This window comes from Papio anubis, chromosome 14 (assembly GCF_008728515.1).
Source record: "Papio anubis isolate 15944 chromosome 14, Panubis1.0, whole genome shotgun sequence".
NCBI lineage: Eukaryota > Metazoa > Chordata > Mammalia > Primates > Cercopithecidae > Papio > Papio anubis.
In genome coordinates, this window is record NC_044989.1 from 56,641,116 (window position 1) to 56,662,226 (window position 21,111).

Consider the following 21,111-nt stretch of genomic DNA (forward strand, 5'->3'; position numbering starts at 1 on the left):
AGGTGGTCTAGCTTCTGAGAGAATGAGTTCTTTTGTAACCTAGAGGATGTGTGTTGCTTTTAGGTTCTAAGGAACTTAGAATGAGTCTTCTAGAAAGCTGAAGTCCTTGGCTGCCCTGAATATCCCCCCCCCAAAGATTGTGGTGGCCTTTGTCTCTCCTTCCTTGGGAATGTTTACTCACCGTGTATAGGAGATAACAGTAGCCCTAACATCTCATTCATAGATTCTGATGGGTAGACAAATGGCATAAATGCAAACAGGATTCATAGGATACTCCCAGGGACCCCAAACACGCAGAAATTAATGTGTGAATTATTGTTGCTGCCATGACTCCCACTGCAAAGAGAACAAATAAAGATTGTGTGAGGGAGGCAGGTACAGGGGTCCCACATGTTCTACTGACTGCATCAGAAATAGCCTTCAGTTACACATTTCCAGGGTCTCACTCCTGACCAATGGAATCAGAGTTCCTGAGGGGAATTTGTACTGGGATAAAGCACAGCATGGCCAGGAGCTTAGTAGGTGCTGATTAGCAAATACTTAAAACCTGCAATCCATCTATTCAATAAGAGTTACTGGGGACCTAGTACAGGTCAGGCATAACACCAACACAGCTCTTCCCCTCATGCCTTCCACAGCTGAAAGTAGAATATGAACAAACAAAATAGAAAATAACTGCAAATGATAAGTGGCATGAAGGAAACAGACAAGGTGATGAACTCAAGATGAAGCAGGTACTGTAGATAAGTCGGTCAGTGATAGTATATCTGGGGCAATGCCCTTGTGACTGAGATGTGAAGGTGTAGGAATTATCCAGCAACATACTAGTGCTTAGGCACAGAGCATCGTATGTGAACATCCCCAAGTGGGAAAGAGCATGTTTTGGGAACTTCTGTAGATGCGACCAGAGAAACAGGAATCAAGTTATGACTCCCTTCTATGAAAATTATCCTCCAATCAGGATTCCTTTCCCGGGTGACAAAAACACAGGGACTCCTTTTCTGTCACCATCAGAACCTGTTCTTATTCTTGGCTTGCTCCACTCTGAATGGCTAAAACTTGGATCTCACTGCATATGCCACTGTGGACCCCCTTTGCCACTCCTTGAAGGCTGCCATGGAGGTCAGGGTCCTGAGAGCCACCTGTAGTCCTCAAAGCACTCCTGCCTTTTCTGATGAAGGTGATCATCAGGATGCCACTCAACGTTAGCTGCATCTGTCTGGCCTGAGCCTCAGATTCCTCTTCTGCAAAATGGAATAATGTCTGTTCCATAGATGGTTCCAAAAGATGATGTGCCTCATCCATGATAGTTCTTGTCCAGTCACAATATGACCATGGCCCCTTAGAAGGTTTCATTCTGAAAGGCAATGAATGTACCTCAACTTTTGGGTTATCATTTATAACTTCTGATTATATGGGGGGCATTTGAAGCAAATGCCCTAAGGGTGATACTGATTCTGTCAGGGCCTGAACTGTTTGAGAAATAGGCAAGAGCAGACTCCCTAATCAAACTTGCACATCCTCAAGGCAGCTGATTTCTGTGTTAGGAGAAAAGCAATCTTTTTGAGCAAATGTGTGAAGAGGCATTTTCACTTCTGAGGCTCCTCATTAAGTCTATTTCAGGAATCTTAGCAAAGGGACTGAAAAATTCCAGATCCTATGGGGGTGGGATTGCCCTGGGACAAGCAGAAGCTGGCCAGGTCTGCCGAGAGTTTGCCTTGCAAGCCAGACCTGTTAGGCAGCCCCTGCTTTTCAGCATTTTCTTCCCTTCGATATTCTTGGAGTTATGGCTTCTCAAAAACACAAGTGACCAGGAGACCAGGCAATGGCTGTGTGGGTTGTTTGTGATCTGCAGGTCTTCCATATGGAGATCTCTTCAGGAAGCAGCCTTCCCTTTGTGCTTTCCCTGTATGCACACGAGAATACGGGCACCCCAGAGACTGAGTTTCAGATCCATTTGAACAACCTTTACTGTGCTCCTATGGTAAACACTTTAGTTCCCAGGTGCATGCAGCAGAGAATTCATTCATGAATAAGACAGATCCCTGCCCTCTAAAAAGAAAATCAGTAAGTATCCACCAGGTATAAAGTAAGAAAGACTGTGATAACTATACTAATACAGATAAAAACACAGTGCTTTGTTATAAATGGTGCTATATTAGTTTATTATTATGGTCACAAACTTTGTGGCTTAAAACAACAGAAATTTATTCTCTCATATGTAGCCTAAAGTCTGAAATGAGTCTTATGAGGCAACAATCAAGGTGTCAGAAGGGCTAGGTTTTCTCTGGAGGCTCCAGGGAGAGTCCATTCCTTGACTCTTCCAGTAGCTAGTGGCAGCTAGCATTCCCTGACTTGCAGCCACATCTCTCCAATCATAGACTCTGTGGTTCTTGGCTTCTCTTCTTCTTTGTGAAATCTTCTGCTTATAAAGAAATATGCAATTGCATTTTGGGCCCACCTGGATAAGGAAACACGCAATTGCATTTTGAGCCTATCTGGATAAGCTAAGGGAATCTTACCATTTTAAGATACCTAAAGTAATCACACCTACTAAGTCCTTTTTTGCTATACATGATAACAACCACAGGTTCTAAGGATGAGTTGGTGGTGGATACCTTTTGGATGGAGGGCATTATTCAGTCCACTACAGGTGCCACTCTCATTTTGCCACTCACCCCCCAAACAGTCTCCAGCTGTGCTGGCCAATATGGCAGCCACTAGTCACATGTAGCTACTGAGCACTTGAAAGGTGTCTGGTCTGAATTGAGATGTGTTGTAAGTGCAAGCTACACACTCCATTTTGAAGTGTTAATAAAAAAGTATAAATTTCTCGATAATGTGTATGTTGATTACATGTTGAAATAACATTTTAGATATGTTAGGTTAAATAAAATATATTATTAAAATTAGTATCACTTTTTTTTTTTTACTTTTTAAATGCAACTACTAGACAATCTAAAATTACATGTGTGGCTTGCATTTGTGGCTTGTATTATATTTCTACAGGATGGTGTTCTATACTATCCACAACAGTAATTCTCAAATTGCTGCAATTAGAATCACATGGAGAGTTTTGAAATACCTAGTGTCCAGACTGTACCCCAGACAAACTAAATCTAGTGAGGGGTCATCTGAAACTCCCCAGGTAATTCCAATATGCAGCCAAGATTGACAGTTCATGCAGTAGAGACCTGGAGGAAGGTTAATAGTAGAGATAGCATTACTGGTCCAGGGATTATTACACAGGGATATGCCAATTTTCTTTACAAACAACAAAAGATAGAGGCTCCTAAAGTACCCTCTGCTTTAGGCTTTTCTCTCATGCTTCAACCTACCCACAGAGTGTAGCTGTGATTCTAGGGTTGGGGAGGGGGCAGAACAGCTGTTTCCATGAGGCAAAAGACAGCTGACATCTTAACAATCTGAGAGGCAGGCTGGCTGGACCTCTCTTCTTTGGGTACTCCTGGTGGTTAGATAAACCCTTCCCTGGCCATTTCTGCCATAGTACCTGGGGGAACAAAATAGGATAAAGGGCAGCAAGCTCCTAAATGTTCAGTTTGTAGGGTTGGATAAGGCAAAGCACTTTGGGAGTAGCTCACAGTGTAAGCATCTTTGGGGGCATCCATCAATAACATTACCACTGGAGGTTTCTGTTATTTTGGGGACATTCTCAGCTACTTACTAGTTCCACACAATGGCTGTGTTCTCTGGATCTCAACTCAGAATTAGGTAACAAAGCTAAAATCGAATGTACTTCTATTGAGTTTTGAGGTATTGCCCGGGAAATTGGTTCTTGATGGAGCAAGATAGGGCGTTTCAGTGGCTGGCTGTGTTATTTGATGCAACACAGAAAAATGAGATAAACCTCAGCCTTGTTCATATGTATGATTACTCATGTCTGGCATCAACAGCAAATAAACTCATTGCCTGAAGTGCATTTTTGCAGAGAAGCTAACTTGTTAAAGCATCATATTATCCTACACTTAAACAATTTTGAAATATTAAAAAAAATTCTGAACTACATATCACTCTTCTAACTTCCAAAATAGCATATACTAAACAGTAATTATATTTTCAAAAGGAAGAGGTCTTGTGTATGTGTTTGGATGGCGACCCAACCTAAACAAGGATATTTTAAAAAACCGGAATGAAGGCCCTTGGAAAACTTGTTCTCTCCTCCCTTCTTCCTTTCCTCCTTCCCTCCTGTATTTATTGAATATTAACTCTGTGTTAGGAAATAGACCTTGTCTCCAGGGAGCTTAGGAGCTAAAAGAGGAAAAAAACATGGTCTTAGTCCATTTGTTCTGCTAAAGGTAAATACCTTAGACTGGATACTTTATAAATATTAGAAATGTATGTCTCATATTTCTGGGGGCTGGGAAGTCCAAGATCAAGAGTCCAGCAGATTCAGAGTCTGGCGAAGGCTCACTCTCTGCTTCACAGATGGTGCCTCTTACTGTGTCCTCACATGGTGGAAAGGCAAAAGGGGCAAAAAGGGACAAATGCTGTGTCCCCATCTGGTAGAAGAGAAGGGTGGGCAAAAAGGGACAAACTTGCTCTCTCAAGTCCTTTTATAAGGGCACTAATCCCATCCATGAGGGCAGAGCCCTCATAGCCTAATCACCTTCCCAAGGTCCCCTCTTAATGCCATCACCTTAAGGTTTAAGTTTCAACATATGAATCTTGGAGCGACACATGTTCAAGCCAAAGCAGACACCAAAGTAAACGAGAGACAGAAAACATTATAGGGTCTATAATTGAAGATGAGACTCTTCTCCCCCTCCCTCTCTCCCTTTCTCTCTTTTCTGCCTTACTAAAAATGCCAGCAGTAACTTGCAAAGATACACACACATGGGGTTAAAAAGAAGAAATTGTGAGGGAGAAATCTGAAAGTGAGAAAACGATGGAAGTCAGGTTAGTTGACAAATTACATTCATTAAATTTTCTCTGAATTACTGAAGGTGGGCCACAAATTTAGATCTAACTTCCTAGAAGCCAGCGCAAAGAGGAATACATAACCAACTGCAAAACTCAGTGTCCATAGGATTAAAACTATGGACCATGGGTATTAGGTGCAGTCTTTATAAGGCATTATGGGGTGTCATAAGCAATGACCTCAGTAACATCCCTAATGGCACCAAGGAGTTCTGTAGAGCATGACAAAAATCTGTATGGTTTGGAGAAAGCAGAAAACAGATAATATTAAATCCTGGCTGGAGTTAAACCCTTTTGTTGGGATTGGACTGGATTAGTCTGAGCCTCTGCTTATATTTTCCTATAATTCAGCATTCTATTTTAGGTACTGCACTAGAGGTATGCACTGGAGGTTATGGGAGTGGAGAGGGACACTCACCTTTGCCTCTGCCAGGGAAATGTGGGCTGATGCCAGCAATCTGGAGTAGATGATGCCTTTTGAAGGATCTGGTCAGAAGTTATTCAGAAGGAAAAGGCAAGGAAGGCACTCTATGCCTGAGAAAAGAGCATCAGTGTGGCACAGAGGTACACTGAATGCTGACAGGGAGCTACAGGCAGTTTGGAACTGAAAAAGTATGAAATATGAGGCAAAGTATGGTAGAAGGTGGAGCTGAAAAAGTAGGTAAGCGTCAGACTGTGTCCATCTTATATGCTCTGCTAAGAAATGTAGCTTCACTCCAGAGAAAGGTGCTGAGATGCCCCAAAGGGATTTAGGCAAGGGATTGTACATGCTAACTATTGCATTAATAATGCTGCACAATAAATCTCCCCAGAAGTAAGCAGCTTAAACAATAGTCTTGTTTTCTCACATGCAGGTCTGTGAGTCTGTGAGCATGGCTCTGCTTCACGCTGCAGGTCTTCAGGTTGGCTGGTGTGGCTGAGTGTATGGCTCAGACTGAAGGAACGGCAGCTACCCAAGGTTAGCTCTTCTCCTGGTGAAGCATGGAAAGTACAGATGGGTGAGTGGGCAGACAGATGCCTTTTGAGACCTCTTCAGAGAAGGGGTACATCGTCAGGTGCACACACATGCGTTAGTACAGCAAGTCATATGCTTGCAATACGATTCCCAATCCCAGTGAGGAGGGGAGAAAAACTGTTCTCTGTAGCGGAGGACTATAACGTCACATGGTGCAGGGGGATGTTAATTATTATTATTATTATTATTATTTGACACGGAGTCTCGCTATGTCACCCAGGCTGGAGTGCAGTGGCACGATCTGGGCTCACTGCAAGCTCTGCCTCCCGGGTTCACACCATTCTTCCACCTCAGCCTCCCGAGTAGCTGGGACTATAGGTGCCTGACACCACACTCGGCTATGTTTTTTTTGTATTTTTAGTAGAGACGGGTTTTCACCATGTTATCCAGGATGGTCTAGATCTCCTAACCTCGTGATCTGCCTGCCTTGGCCTCCCAAAGTGCTGGGATTACAGGCATGAGCCACCACACCCAGCCGATGTTAATTCATTTTATAGGGAGGTTGTGAAAAATTATCAGCAATAATTCAATCTATCTTGGGGTAAAGCAGCTAGACTTGACTTTTTATGACTAGAGATGATTCACTTGGGAAGTTGTGTGGAAAGCAGATCTGAGAGAGGTGATGCTGTAGTCAGAGGGACCAGTGAGGGGGGTTAGGTGAGACTTAGTGAGAACCTAGGCTGGGCAACAGTGAGCTGGGATGAAATAGAGTTGACTCAAAAAAATCATATGACATAAAACCATCAGGACTAAAGACTTAGGGTCATTTATGGCTGGTTTTCAGAAACCTCCATTTAACTTACTCAGAGTTCAGATTGCATAAGAAACTGCTAAGGTTTGCATAAGAAACTGTTAGTTGCCTACCTAATATCCATTTTATTCTTTCTTATTAAAACAACCCAGATTTTACTTGTGACATTAATATACCCAACTTTAACAAATGTTCTAGCTTCCCTTGTAGCTGGGAGGTGATCATATGGTAAGCTCTGCCTATTAGAACATAAAGAAAATTAACTGGGTCAATTACCAGGAAAACTTTTTTTTTTTTTTTTTTTTTTCCTGAGACGGGGTCTCACTTTGTTGCCCAGACTGGAGTGCAGTGGCACACTCTATTGGCCGGCTGGTCTCGAACTCCTGACCTCAAATGATCCACTCGCCTCGGTCGCCCAAAGTGCTGGGATTACAGGCATGAGCCACCACCTCTGGCCACCAGGAAAACTTTTTAAAGGGGCATGTACCCCTTTACAGTTGTTGTTACCTTCTTCCTGCCTTACATGTAGCTGGATGGCTAGAATTCCAACAGCCATGTTATGGACATGAGGCAATCATGCCAAACGGGACTGAGCAGAAAGAAGGAGCCTAAGATTTTTACCACCTCATGAAGACACCATACCAGCCCTCAGCTGCCTCTCTTTAGAATACCACGTAGGTGAGAAAAAATAAGTGATTTTTTTAAAGTGACTGTTTTTTGAGTTTCTGTTTTTAGCAGTCAAGTGAAGCTCCTGACACCATATATGACCTTAGCAACATGAAGCAACATTATTCATTCATGCAGAAAATTATTATTCTGAATCAATGACCAAAATTAGAAACATCAAAACCTTAAGATGATGTAGCTCAACTGTAAGCCACTGCTAGTGTATATAATTTGCAGAGAGTTTTTTTTTTTTTTTTTTTTTTTTGCTTTCCTTCTTCCTTGTCCTCCCAACACAAGTCTAATTTCTCCTCTCAGCCATCTATCTCTCATGTCCATTAGGTGCTAACTGATCAGAGGGAGTTAGGAGAGAAGGGGCTGGCTGTTTCATTTTAGAATAGGGCTCTTGAAGAACCCGTGATAGAGGAATACACAGAAGTCCTGGTTCCTATTTCTAGACAAGAGGCTGCCCAGTGTAGTATGTAACATCAGTAATAATAAGGTTGCATTTCTGTAGGGTTGCTCGATCAAGCACTTCATATCATTAGCTGCCCTAGGGCCAGTAAGGTCGGATAATTTGTTCAAGGACAAGAACTAACATGTAACAGAGATAGGACTTATCTTTTTCTGACCTTCACTTTCCTTTTCTGTGACAAAATCGGTCTTAGGAACTGTGTTGAGCAGAGCCTTCTGTGGGCATGAGAGCTGCTTGGAGGTGTCAAAGAAAAATTGTATCCAATATAGTTAAACAGACAAGGGGGATTTATTCAAGACTACTGCAATAGGGAAGAGAGAGAGGGAGGCAGAGTCAACTCCACCGAAACAGGAGGGGAGCTAGTAGAAGAGTAGTGGAGGAGATTAGGGTGGGAAGTTGGTCAGTGTAATGAGGCCATTTGTGTTTCCTAGTTGGAACTTATTAGTTAGGCTCCTGCTTTCCACAAACACTGGGAGATAGGGACCCTCTTTTCCCTCATGATTATATTTCAAAGGGATGCCTCACAGATCCCTGAGAAAGATCCCCAGGCTGTGAAACCCAGCAAGAGGCTAAGAGATTTACATATCACAGGGTCAGAGGAAACATTCATCAGTGGAAGTTTGCTGAAGTAAATGCTCTGAGAAAAGGAAGGTCAGGGGCCTACAGTTAGGAAGAAACCTGTCTAAAGCTTAGTCAAGCTGAGGGGAATGTTAAGGGCCTTCTTGGTCACAGTAAGCAGTACCACCTCTCTTTGCCTCTCCTGGGAGCCAGGTCTCAGTGTCCCCAATAGAGGACACACACTGACCGGCGGGTGAAGGGACTGATTTCGATTCTCATCCTACCAGATAGAGATTATTCTCTCTGCACCCGGGTTAACTGAAACCCGGTGGGGTAGATCCTTGCCATTTTCCGGCCCTGTCCCCCACTGGAAATAACATGCCAGTCAAGGGCATCCACCTCTTTAGGCAAAAGCATGTTTTCAGCCCAGAGAGGATTCCACCCAACTTTACAAGAGGATAGCCCAAAGATAGAAGCCAGGGACTCAGACTTCCTCCTTCCAGAAATAACCATCATAAAAAAGCCGACCCAGTAAACGCCTGGCAGCCTGCGGCATAGAAGAAAATGGAAATCTCCTTGGCTGGCATTTCAGCTTGCCTGAGGGGGCTTGCTTTGCTCCGAGGGGAGGTGACTGTGCTGACCTTAAAATCTAGGTTTCAGGAAGCAGGAGATGAAGGTATTTTATTTTCGCCTAAAGGCTTTGATATTTTTCAAATAAAATTTTAAAAGATCCAGTACCTTCTCCCGAAGCTTCTTCATAGAGTAGTGGGTTTTTAGAAGAGACAAAGGGCTAGGGGTGGGGCGAGGGTGGGAGGTGGGGATGGGTAGTCCCTAAAGAGCAGTGCCCTGAAGCCTCTTTTCCCCCTTTTCAGACCATTTGGATTTTCTCAAGCTACCCCTTCCCCCAACCCCCGTTTTTGCCATTTGCTTCTTCTCCCATTCTCCAAAGTGCAAACAACTGGTTATCCCTCAGGTCCTGCTACCCTATCTTTCCTGATGCCCTATCCCTCCAAATACCAAGCACCTCGCATTTGGGTCAGCAGCTGTTTCCCCCGCCTGGTGACAAGCGCGGTCACCAGGACAGAGGACAGAGGAGGGAGCTTCTTCCGCCACACGGTGGCGCGCGCGAGCCTCCCAAAGCCCGGGCGGCCACAGCTCCGCACTTTCTCCCCATTCCAGCCCCACCCGCACCCGGGAGCAGAAGGAGCCGCGCCCCCAGCCCTCCCGGGCTGGACAGCGGGGAGCGCACCTCGGGGGCCCGGACAGCGGTCGAGTGGCAGCTGCGTCCAGCCCATGCGGGAGCTGCTGCGGGTTACGGGTGGCCCCAGCTCCAGGCTCCTCCTCCAGCCGGTCCCCCACCCTCCACCCCTTCTCGACTCGGCTCTGCAAATCGAAGGCTTCCCGGAGCAGCCTAGGAGCGGCCGCGGGCGCAGCGAAGGCGACAGGAGGAGCGCAGCAGCCTTCGGGCAGCCACCGCGGCGTCTCTAGAGTAGCCGGGGAGGCGCCGCGGAGCCGGGCGCGCCCTCCACGCTAGGAGAGGGGAGAAGCCGGGGGCTGCAGCTGGGCAAGGGGGAGGAAAGTGCGTGTGCGTGCGCGCCTGTGTGCAAGGCAGAGAGTGCGGGGGTCGACAGTCTCGGCTTAGGGCGGAGGAGAGGGCAGGGGAACGGGGGTGCAGCTCCCCCGCCGTCCCCGAGGTTTTCCCGCGGCTGCCCCGGGCTTCCCAGCGCCCCTCACCATGGACTTGCTCGGAGTTGGGACGGGCCTCAGTAGCAGCGAGCGGCTGGCTGCCGGGCCCTGGGGGAGCGCGGGCGCGCGCGCGGGGATGGCGAGGTAGGATGGCCACCCAGCGCGACCCCCGCCGCCCCAACCCAGCGGCCCCTGGGCGGTGCCGCTGACTCGCCGGAGCGCACAGGGGTGTGGGCGGAGGCGGCCCCGCCGCGCCCGCGCCTTCGGGAGTCGCCTCGCCTCTTCCACCCACTTGCACCTGCCACCGCGCAGATACCATGTCGAAGGCGGCCGGAGGCGCGGCGGCGGCGGCGGCGGAAAGTTGTTCCCCAGCCGCGGCCGGCTCGACCACAGCCGCGCCCGTGGAGGACCTGTCCAAAGTGTCAGACGAGGAGCTGCTGCAGTGGAGCAAGGAGGAGCTGATCCGCAGCCTGCGGCGCGCCGAGGCGGAGAAGGTGAGCGCGATGCTGGACCACAGCAACCTCATCCGCGAGGTGAACCGCCGCCTGCAGCTGCACCTTGGCGAGATCCGCGGCCTCAAGGTGAGCGCGGGCCAGGTGGGGAGGCGCGGCGCGGCTGGGAGCTGGGTGCCCCGGGGAGGCGGGGCCAGGCAAACTTTCCCTCCCTCCCTCAACAGGTGATCCTTCCCTTCTCCCGGTCGGCACCCCCTGCCCCCAGTCCCTGTGAAACTTTTCCAAACTTTGGAGGCGTCTGCTCCTCTCTTCTCCCCAACACGGGGCGCGCCAGTGTCTGGCTGTTCGCGGTGCAATGCGGCGGGAGGCGCGGACGCGGAGGACACTGGAAAGCAGGCAGGGAGGTGAAGGGCACACCGACCTTTTATTTCTTAGGGAGGTTGGAAAATCAGTCTTGGGGAGCCAGGTTTCAGTCAGTCAGGGGGAAAGGCCAGGGAGGGGGTGAGTCCAGGAGATCTTCGCCTTGGAGGGTCGGGGATGCGGCTGCTCTGGGCCAGCAGCTCCTGGGCGGGCAGAGGGCGAGGAAAGGGCGCCACTGCCAGGGAGAGCGGCTGGCGGGGTGCCCGGGAGAAGCAGCGGGCGCCACCCTCAGAGCTGTCTTGTGTCACCGGGTACATAGGAGTTCAAGCTCTGCCTTCACGCTTCTACCGACTCCTGTGCTTTCCCTCTTCCAGAGTTTGGAAGGCGTCGCCTGGAGTTGCCTTACTCCCCTTCCCATTTAACCCTAGGTTGACTGGGGGAAAGGGGAGGAGCAAAGAGACTCAGTGTGGAAGGAGCAGGGTTTTGACAGGGTACCCCAGGTGTTGGTCAGTGATCTTTCTTTTTGAGCCAGCCCCCCTGCCACCCTTTTCTAGGAAAAGAGGGGAAACGGCCCCCGTCCCCCCAAGCTCACTAACTTTCTTTTCTCCTTGGAGAGGGCTGGGTCTGGAGCAGTGTGCCTGCCCAGCTGCAGTACACGGGTGGCCGGGAACCGCCCTGCTGGGGAGCACCGCAAACTTCCTCTCCTTCCAGCTAGCGCTGGTGCCTCCTGGTATTCCTTCCTCTCATTGTTCTGCTTTGTTTATAGGAAGCCAGACACAAACGAGATCAGTGCAGGGACTTCAGGGAGCAAATTCCCGAAGGCACAGGCTGTTCTTGTCGCCTTTCCACTCCCATCCCCACATATCAGGCAGTAGATGCTGTTCCTGAATTGCCTCAGTGCTCCAGCTCTGGGTTCCGGGGCAAGGAAGAGTGGGAAGGGTAGAATGCCCAAGGCTCACCTACGTGCTGGGCCCAGTTCAGGTGGAGATGGCCTTCTCCTGAGGCCGGAACTCATTGTCATATAGTCCCTAGAGTGGGTGCAGGTAGGAATATTCCTCCAGTCAGAAAAATCCCAAGGCTTGCTCTCTCTTTTGGTTTAATTCATTACTAACAGAGTATTTATTAAGTGCCAGGCTCTTTGGGGAATAGAGGCAGGCTAATGTAGTAGGAAGATGATCTCAGAGGTGAGTGAATTCTAGAAACCTCATTTGCCAGGAGGGTGAGCTTGGGTAATTACTTTCTCAGATCCTCATTTTATTCACCAATACAATCAATGATAACTATTTCTGAGGGTGTTATGACAAGTTATGATTATGTGGGGGAAGGTTTAATACGTGACTATAAAATGGTAGTTACTGTCATCAGGAAAGGACTTACAAATCTATGGCTGTGTGTCTCCAAGATTTTGGTTTCTTAGGCAGAGCTGGACAAGGGGACATTAGTTTGTCACCCTCTAATTTGAGCTTCTTCCATGGTCTGAACCATCGTGTGATTTAGAAGAGTTGGAAGAGTTACTATTAAATGTTTTAATAGTATGGAGCATCAAAATAATAGCTCAGAAACACTTGAAATTTCCTTTAGTTTCTGTGGATTGACTGTGTGTGAGGGTCTATGTGTGGGTAGGGGAGGGGGGTGGTAGAGTGGGTTGGTAGAGTGCCTGGGCTTCATTCCAGTAGCTTCACGTAGAGAAGTAGCTATTAGGTCAGCTAAGGGCACTTACGCCCAAGTAGGAAAGTCTCCTTGTGATCTAGATTCATGACCTGGCATTAAAAGACTTTCCAGTCTACTTCCTTGTCAAGTTCAGAAATGATGGGGGCAGGTTGCTTTCTGATGCAGCCTCTACTCTTCTCATGTCATCCCTGTGCTGCTGCAAGGAGCAGACTCCCAGGCTTCTGACTCAGCCGTGAATGTGCTGTGGTTTTACTCTTCGGAGAGGCCAGCCTTCTCCCTTCCCTGTTTTATTTTGGCTTAGAGCTTCCTTGGACACCATAGTAATCCATATATGTGGTTGACTGAATAAATGATAGGTACGTTTATTTATTTTGGCTTAACTGGAAGAAAAGAAGAACTGTTTTTGTTGTTGTTGTTGTTGTTATGGAGGGGGGTGCATCTGAGTACTCTCTGAGAACTACATATGTGGGGGAATTAAGACCATGATACTTTTTCTTTTTTATGCCTCTTTTTATGAGCTGACTTTGAAATTGCATCTAAATATTTGTAAGGCTACTAGGTATTATTGTAGCTGTGGACACAGGAGATGACAGCATCAGTTCTTTACTTCTCAGGGGCCTGTGGCCGGGTCCTAGCACTGATTGACTTGTTTGTGTTTAAATATTTGGGAGGCAGGGCAGCGTAGGGGCCCCGAGAAGTAGAAAGATAAAGGATTTGGATTCTGACAATTTGGGCAGCTTTGGCAAACTGTTAAACTCTCTGTCCCTTGGTTTCCTCATCTGCTCGTGGAGATTTTAATTCCACATGAGGTTTTATGAGGATGAAATATACCCTAGATGAAGAAACCCCAGTGAGGTTAGATAGTTTTCTCAAGGTCAGACAGACATAAAGTGTTCAAAATCGGCCTGCGTTCCTTTTCTTTTGGCTAGTTGACATTCTTTGCTTAGGATGTGTGGTCCTGGAAGGGGTGGAGAAGGGAGATTCTAGTTAGGGTTATGTTGTAAGGAACTGGATTCCTGAGAACCATGTCTTCCGACTGCTGAGCATATACCAACACTTCAGGCTGCTCTGACCCAGTATCCCGGTTGGGGGCCGATTTGGGGATGAATCTCTGTAGATTTGTTTTCTGCATTGCATTAATTTCCCTCATTGGTTCCTAACCCAACCACCCACCTGCCCACCACCCTGCTCTGCAATGAAGCAAAATCACAAATTAAAACAATTATTTAACTGTAGATACAGTACTTGATAGTCTTCAGGCATAAGATTGAAATATTGGTTGGTGTGCTACGAAGTGGACTTAAAGTTTTTAAAGTCCACTTAGACACTTGGATAATATCTGGTGGCCTATGGCAATGTTAAAAGGACACCTAGTGTTCTGCAAAAGAAAGCCCAAGTCTTAATGAGGCAGGTTTGAAGAAGCTGGATCACAAGGTTATTATCAAGCTGGCTGCTTAGCTGTTCATCAGAAGGCGAAGGAAATAGCTCAGAACTGAATAGTAAATAATATTCTCAAGAAAACTAATAATAGAAAGAAGGAACTGTGATATAGAAAAGGAAGTGGGCCAGTACCCGCTCCTATCTCCTCCATCTGGAGTGCTGAGAAGTGTATGTTTCACTCCTTTTGGAAAAGGCATTAGCTCCATGAAGCCCTGCGTAGCACCAGTCCTGTTTACTTTCCAGCTCTAGAGAAATCAGAAATAGCTGTAGGATAGTCAAAGGGAATTATTTTCATATGAAAATTTATTTAGATGAAAGAGAACATGACTTGAACTTTCTATCAAATACCAGGATTAAACTAAATGTTGAATAATTTTTGGAGCTTAGAAAGATTAATTTTGTATATCATTGTTTTCTCCAAATATCCACAGCTTCTGATTTCCTCTAAAGCATCAATATCAAGGGATAGTTTATTCTCTTAGTACTGTAGACTCTGACGTAGCTAGTGCTTGCTGAAAACAATAAGAAATTCTTCTCAATAGCTATAGCTGTAGCCTGTTTTGGCCAGAGGCCTGGGGCTTTATATGGTTGATCAGTCCATAAACACATATTGAGTGTCCACTGTATGCAAAACACCATGCCAGATATGTTGCATATTCAAAGAAAGACTTTTGGAATAGACCCTGCCCTCCAGGAGCTAAGATGTCCACATTAGAAAGGAGAAAAAATGGATGCCCAGTGATTGTTGTAGCTAGAGTGTGATACAGGCCTTAAACAGTGAGTGGGAAAGTTACTTCATTCATTCATCCGTGGGTACTGTTCTGTGCCAGGGGAAACTTCGCGGAGGAATCTCTCCTTTTAGGTTCATATGGGGTAGAAGATGACATTTTCTAGTTGGAATGCACAGACATAATCGTAGTTCATAATTAGCTGACAGCTAAAGGTGGAAGGGCAGGGGAAAGCCTTTCAGGCCTGGCTGAGGGGTGTATTCATTTTCCCTGGCAAAGGAAAGGTGATGGGGATTGATAAACAGGAGAGGCAAAACATGCAGGGGTACTTTTGGTGTTTTTTCTTGTTTGTTTGTTTTTGTTCTTGTTCTTGTTTTTGAGACAAGGTCTCACTCTGTTGCCCAGGCTATAGTGTATCGTGATCTTGGCTCACTGCAACCTCCTCCTCCCAGGTTCAAGTGATTCTCCTGCCTCAGGTTTCTGGGTACCTGGGATTACAGGCACGTGCCACCATGCCTAGCTAATTTTTGTATTTTTAGTAGAGACAGGTTTCACCACATTGGCCAGATGGGTCTTGAACTCCTGACCTCAAGTGATCCACCTGCCTCGGCCTCCCAAAGTGTTGGAATTACAGATATGTATGAGCCATTGCGCCCAGCTGGTGTTGTTTTTTGTTTGTTTGTTTTAAATTTCAACTTTTATTTTAGATTTGGGGAGTACATGTGCGTGTTTGTTACCTGAGTACACCGTGTGATGCTGAGGTTTGGGTATGATTCATCCCATCACCCAGGTACTGAGCATAGTATCCGATAGTTTTTTAACCCTTACCTCCCTTCCTACCCGCCTAATTGCCCCCAGTTTCTGTTGTTGCCGTCTTTATGTCCGTGAGTAGCAGGGAGTGTTTCTGAAGGTCAGTCTGATTGCGGAGTGCTTGTGTCGGAGTGGGTGAGGGGAAGGAGGAGATGGGGCAAACGAAGGCAGGGAGGCTGCCTGGGAGGCTATTGGCAAAGGTCAGGCCTGAAATCAGAAAGTGACAATGAGAAGCAAAAAGGAGAGGTGGGAATTAGAAACAAAGAAACAGAATTGTTGGTGATGCCGAGAGTTAGAACTGGAGTTAGAAACTAAGCTGCATAAGCTTCCTAAGACCCACAAATTCACTCCCATGACTGTCAGGAAGTGGAGGATGTGGTTGACAGGTGTTTTCTAATTTGTTTTTTAGTCTATGTTAGGGGCATATGTTGAGTCTATGTTGAGTCTAAATGAATGCAGTGCCCTTTCTGAGTACCTCTAGTTCTGGATTGGTTCGCAAGACCAAAGATTTCCAGGCTTTTTGAAGCAGTGAAATCTTAGGTAGCAGCCCTGTAGCTGCCCCTGTTTCATCCTTACCAAACTACAGTGCTTCAAGGAACTGCTGGCCCCTTGACTGTATGCATAAATGGAGAATAGGTGGCAACTCCACTAGTCATTTTAAAAATTCCTTGGCTTCAGGTATCTACACTGGGAGTGCTGTGTTCTTGATACACCGAAGTAAATAGATGAGGTCTCAGTTCTTGTGATTCTAGAGAAGATGTAGTCTAGAATGAATGATCACACTCCACATTTGTGCTTACAAATTGTAAGTAAGTCTGAGGGATGATGGTAGACCATAGATTGGGGGTGGACCTTCTATAGAACGGTGTCTATGGGGAAGTGACTTGTAAAATGAGACCTGATGGTTTTCTAGAAGGCTGGGGAGAACATTCCAAGTGAAAGAGGGAAAGGCCTTGCCCTTTGAGGACCTGAAACACAGCCTCAGTGCATGATGAGGAGGGGTGTTCCCACCTTCTCCACTGCTACCACACATCCAAACCACCATCATCTCCCTCTACCTGGACCAGCCCAGGAGCCTCCTTGTTGATCTCGCAGCTTCCACTTTATCCTGACCCTCCCTTCTTTCCTCCCCTACCGCAGCCAGTCTGTTTTCCACACAACTATGGAGGCTGTTTACAAAAGGAATCATGTAATGTTACTCCTCTATCCTTAGCTCCCTAACAACCCAAAGCCTTTACCGTCGCTGACGTGGCCTGCATATTCTAGGCTCTGATGCCTCTCAGACCCCCTTTCCCATGTCTGTTGACTTGCTCTCTGTTCTTTAGGCATGGTGACCTCCCTGTACTTGAGCTCTTGCTCTCATACTGGTCTCAGGGCTTTTATACTTACCCTCTCCCTGCCTGGGATCATCTTCACTCAAATGTTGGCTCCTTCATTCCACCCAGGTCTCTGCTCAAATGTTTCCCTTCTCTGTAGAGGTATCTTCTCTTGAAAAAGAGTGTTCTTTAACCTGCTTCAATTTTCTTTCCAGAACTTTTCACTGCATGACGTTATGTTCTATACGTGTTTTTTTTGCCAGTCTTTCCCACCACAATAAAAGCTGTACGATATCAAGGTCTTTGCTGTGTCCACTGATATATCCCTACCACCTGGACTGGTACCCGGTACAGTAATAAATGCTTACTGAATATTTGTGAATAAACAAATGAATCATCATTCACGCAGGGGAAGTAGGCTGAGTCAATGCATCTGGGGCCTTGTGTGACTTTGACTTAAAGGATTTTGCATTGTATCCTAAGGGCCATGAGATTAAAAGATTTCAAACATGGGAATGACAAGATGAGCTAAATTTTGGAGGTAGAGCTCCAAAGCCTTATTTGGTTTTGAAATGGAAGGTTGAAGGAGAAGGAGATGCCAAGGATGACCCCAGATTCATATAAAGAACAGTGGAACAGAAAGAGGTGGCATTTGCTGAGAGGTGCAGTTTGGGGAGAGAGATCTCGTAATTTAAGACTCAGGTTGCTTGAGATAAGTGAGAGATGCCAGGGAGATGTTCAGGTAGGTGTGGCAAGTAGGGGTTGGATGTGCAGGGCTGAAATGCCACTAGAGGGCAATTGTGCCTTTCCCTACCAGGGGAATTGGGGCTGCATATTCCATGTCAGGGCTGAAGATCTAAGCAGTGCTTGCTGTTTACTCTGTTGAAAGGTCTATTGTCTCAGGGCTTTTAAGCATTTCATAGGTCACAAGCAGTTATTTTTCTTTCTTGAGGGTGGGGCCTGAGCCTTGTTTTTCTTCTAGTGACTGATTTCTTGTTAATGAGCTGGTTGCTCCCTAACTACTGGCTGGGTGACCTTGGACAAGTGAAGCTCTGTAAGGTCTGGTTTCCTCTTCTGTATAAGAGCCATAATAATTATTATCCCCTAAATGTGTGGGTAAAAATTAGATGACATAATGCAAGTAAAGTATTGTGCAGGGATAGAACTGATACTTAAGTTAGTTTAATTTTTATGGACAGCTACAAATCTTTAGTTTCCTCCTACTCCCTTACCTCCTCCGCTAACCTCACAGATAATTCAGCAGTTGCAGGCTCTCCCTTTCCAGGAAATCTGAGCCTGCTGACACCTCAGATGCTTGCTTCCCTTGAATGGTTGTGTCTGTCTTTTCAGGATATCAACCAGAAACTCCAGGAGGACAACCAGGAACTGAGGGACCTCTGCTGTTTCCTGGATGATGACCGACAGAAAGGCAAGAGGGTGTCCCGGGAGTGGCAGAGACTGGGTCGCTACACTGCCGGGGTGATGCACAAGGAAGTGGCCTTATACCTGCAGAAGCTGAAGGAGCTGGAGGTGAAGCAGGAGGAAGTGGTGAAGGAGAACATGGAGCTCAAGGAGCTCTGTGTGCTTCTAGATGAGGAGAAGGGTGCAGGCTGCGCGGGCAGCCGCTGCTCCATCGACAGCCAGGCCAGCCTGTGCCAACTCACAGCCTCCACCACACCCTACGTGCGGGATGTGGGTGACGGCAGCAGCACCTCCAGCACTGGCAGCACTGACAGCCCGGACCACCACAAGCACCACGCGAGCAGTGGCAGCCCGGAGCACCTGCAGAAGCCCCGGAGCGAGGGCAGCCCAGAGCACTCCAAGCACAGGAGCGCCAGCCCCGAGCATCCACAGAAACCCAGGGCCTGTGGGACCCCAGATCACCCCAAAGCACTCAAAGGACCTAGCCCGGAGCACCACAAACCCTTGTGCAAGGGCAGCCCCGAACAGCAAAGGCACCCGCATCCAGGGAGCAGCCCCGAAACACTGCCTAAGCACGTGCTGAGTGGGAGCCCGGAACACTTCCAGAAGCACCGGTCAGGGAGCAGCCCTGAACACGCCAGGCACAGTGGAGGGAGCCCGGAGCATCTTCAGAAACCCGCCCTCGGGGGGAGCCTAGAGCATCTCCCCAGAGCCAGGGGCACCAGCCCGGAGCACCTCAAACAACATTATGGAGGGAGCCCTGATCACAAACACGGAGGAGGCGGTGGAGGAGGTGGAGGCAGTGGCGGAGGCAGCAGGGAGGGCACCCTCAGACGGCAGGCGCAGGAGGACGGGTCACCCCATCACCGGAATGTCTACAGTGGCATGAACGGTGGGTCAGTACGTGCTGGGGTGCTGCTTGGGCTGGGGAACTCAGTAGACAGTTATGAATGATGATGGGCTTTCCAGCCATGTAAGAAAGTGCAGGTGCTAGGTAGGGAGTGGGTTTGGAGAAGGAGCAAATGTTGGACCCAAAATCATGATGTGGGGTTCTTCTCCATCTGTTTTTATTCTATACAGTTATCAGTCAGTGTGAAGAAAGTTGGGGATGAGGGGTTATGGGAGGGAGAGGAACGGTAATTCCTTAGGACCCTGAGTTGTCAAGGGGAAATCTGTGGGTATTGGAGATAAAAAATAGAACCATTTTAAGAGTCTTTCATCTTAAATCTGAGCATTCTCTTAGTGGTGTGCTGTTTCCTGCTAGAGCTTGTCTGTGGAATGGTTGCCAAAAGGATTTTGTATCCAGTTAATAGGTTAAGTACAAGAAGAAATGAATATTTCTATGAAAAACCAGTAACATTAAAAAAGAAGTATGATGTTCCTAAACAGGCCTGATGCTGGTTTGCCCAAATGGCTACAAATATGCCTGACTTTACCTTAAGGATTTTTCCCATTGTATTGGGGGCCTGAATCTGTGACACTTCTTTGCATATAAAATGCATCAGCTGATTCCCTTTCTACTCACTCAAAATCCACCAACACTGTCATCAAACTCCCTTATACATATTCCAAATAATATGCTCTCTTACATTGCAAGAGACATCTTTTCTGATTGTTTGAAAGTATCTTTTTAAAATGTACAGATGTGTTTGGACACTCTTGGTTTCTAAAGCATAACGTCCGCTACATTTGCGGAGGCAGTGTTAAACCTGAGCTTTTAAACCTTTTCGAAGAGTTTTAATTTTCTGCGTCTTGGATCTGAAACCACTTTGAACTTAAGAGAGAAAAATCATTTCTTAAAGAATAAAAAACAAAAACAACTCCACAATCCTTTTATGTTACCTGTGGTTGAGTTGGAGCTAAAACAATTGATTTTATAAACTGTGGGGTTTTGTTTTCATTGAAAATATCTGAGGGTTTTTGCTTTGTTTGAAAGGTGCTCTGGAGTCTTCAGCCAACTCCAAGCAGTAGTGGAGGAGGCTGCCAGTTTTAGCAGTGACAAGAAGGGGGTACTTTTCAATATTGTATTTGGGGATTTACCTGTTGGATTCCTATTTTATCTTAATCCTTTTTTCATAGTGCTGAAAATTGACTCCTGAAACTTGACTTCAAATGCATGCAATATTCTTTTAAGCACAGGTGGAAATAAAAAGGTTGGGAAAGATGGGCGGTTACTGCTTTCTCTGTTGTTGGGAGGTGGAGGCCCAGAGAAGCCAATTCACCTGTTGTGTTGAGGCTTCCTGGCTGGTGCCTTTCCAAGGTTGAACCTTCACTCACTCTTTCCAAGAGCTGTGGAGATGCTGCCCCCATCCCTACCCCATTGCTGTAGGCAGTCTTGGCTGCCCAATTCTGTACAAGAGATGGAAGTCATTTAAAAAGAAGGTTTGGTTGTGTTACTATCATGAGATTGGTCATTGGCCATGAAGCTTGTCTTTGGAGGGGGCATAATGGAGTAATGGGAAGGTAAAGTTAATGATTTTTCCATTTCTTGATTACTTCTTAATGAGCTTGAGAAGTAAGTATATGCACCATTATAAGGAAACTTTGTCTCTTAAACTAGAAAGAAAATATTAGGGACAAGTGGATCACTTAAAAAACAATTTCTCTTTACAAAAGGGCTTCTTTATATAAAGAACTCTAGTTTAATCACCATATAATTTTGACTTCTAAGAAAAGTTTTTACATGCAGCTTTTAAACAATGCCTTGCATTGTAAGTAAGGTGTATCTCCTGGTAAAGATGACATTACATCGTAGCTTATTGCCTGGATACAGATAAACTTAGTGGGGCAGGTAAATGTTTCTTAAAATTTAACAATTTAATTTAG

The 21,111-nt window shown here is 46.5% G+C and overlaps 2 protein-coding genes and 1 pseudogene across 11 annotated transcripts in view; 2 read left to right on the top strand and 1 right to left on the bottom strand.

The window, feature by feature from the left end:
• Nucleotides 1-370: 370 nt before the first annotated feature.
• On the bottom strand, nt 371-6,119 carry LOC108581639 (annotated as a pseudogene).
• Nucleotides 6,120-9,355: 3,236 nt separating this feature from the next.
• Nucleotides 9,356-9,891, top strand: LOC103876961. The gene has a single exon (XM_009184232.4). It carries the CDS (start codon nt 9,397-9,399, stop codon nt 9,886-9,888), a length of 492 nt encoding a protein of 163 aa, XP_009182496.2. The 5' UTR covers nt 9,356-9,396; the 3' UTR covers nt 9,889-9,891.
• The window catches only part of CCDC85A (coiled-coil domain containing 85A), a 197,532-nt gene continuing 186,189 nt past the window's right edge, over nt 9,769-21,111 (top strand). For 5 of the 10 annotated variants that reach the window (XM_017947545.3, XM_017947549.3, XM_017947552.3 and 2 more), the window contains exons 1-2: nt 9,902-10,667; nt 18,214-19,177. In XM_017947545.3, coding sequence (XP_017803034.1) covers nt 10,404-10,667; nt 18,214-19,177 — 1,228 coding nt within the window. In that variant the 5' untranslated portion in view covers nt 9,902-10,403. Of the gene's footprint in view, nt 10,668-15,388; nt 17,923-18,213; nt 19,178-21,111 lie in introns of those variants that run through there. The other 5 variants (XM_017947551.3, XM_017947553.3, XM_021924837.2 and 2 more) reach the window with 3 other exon arrangements.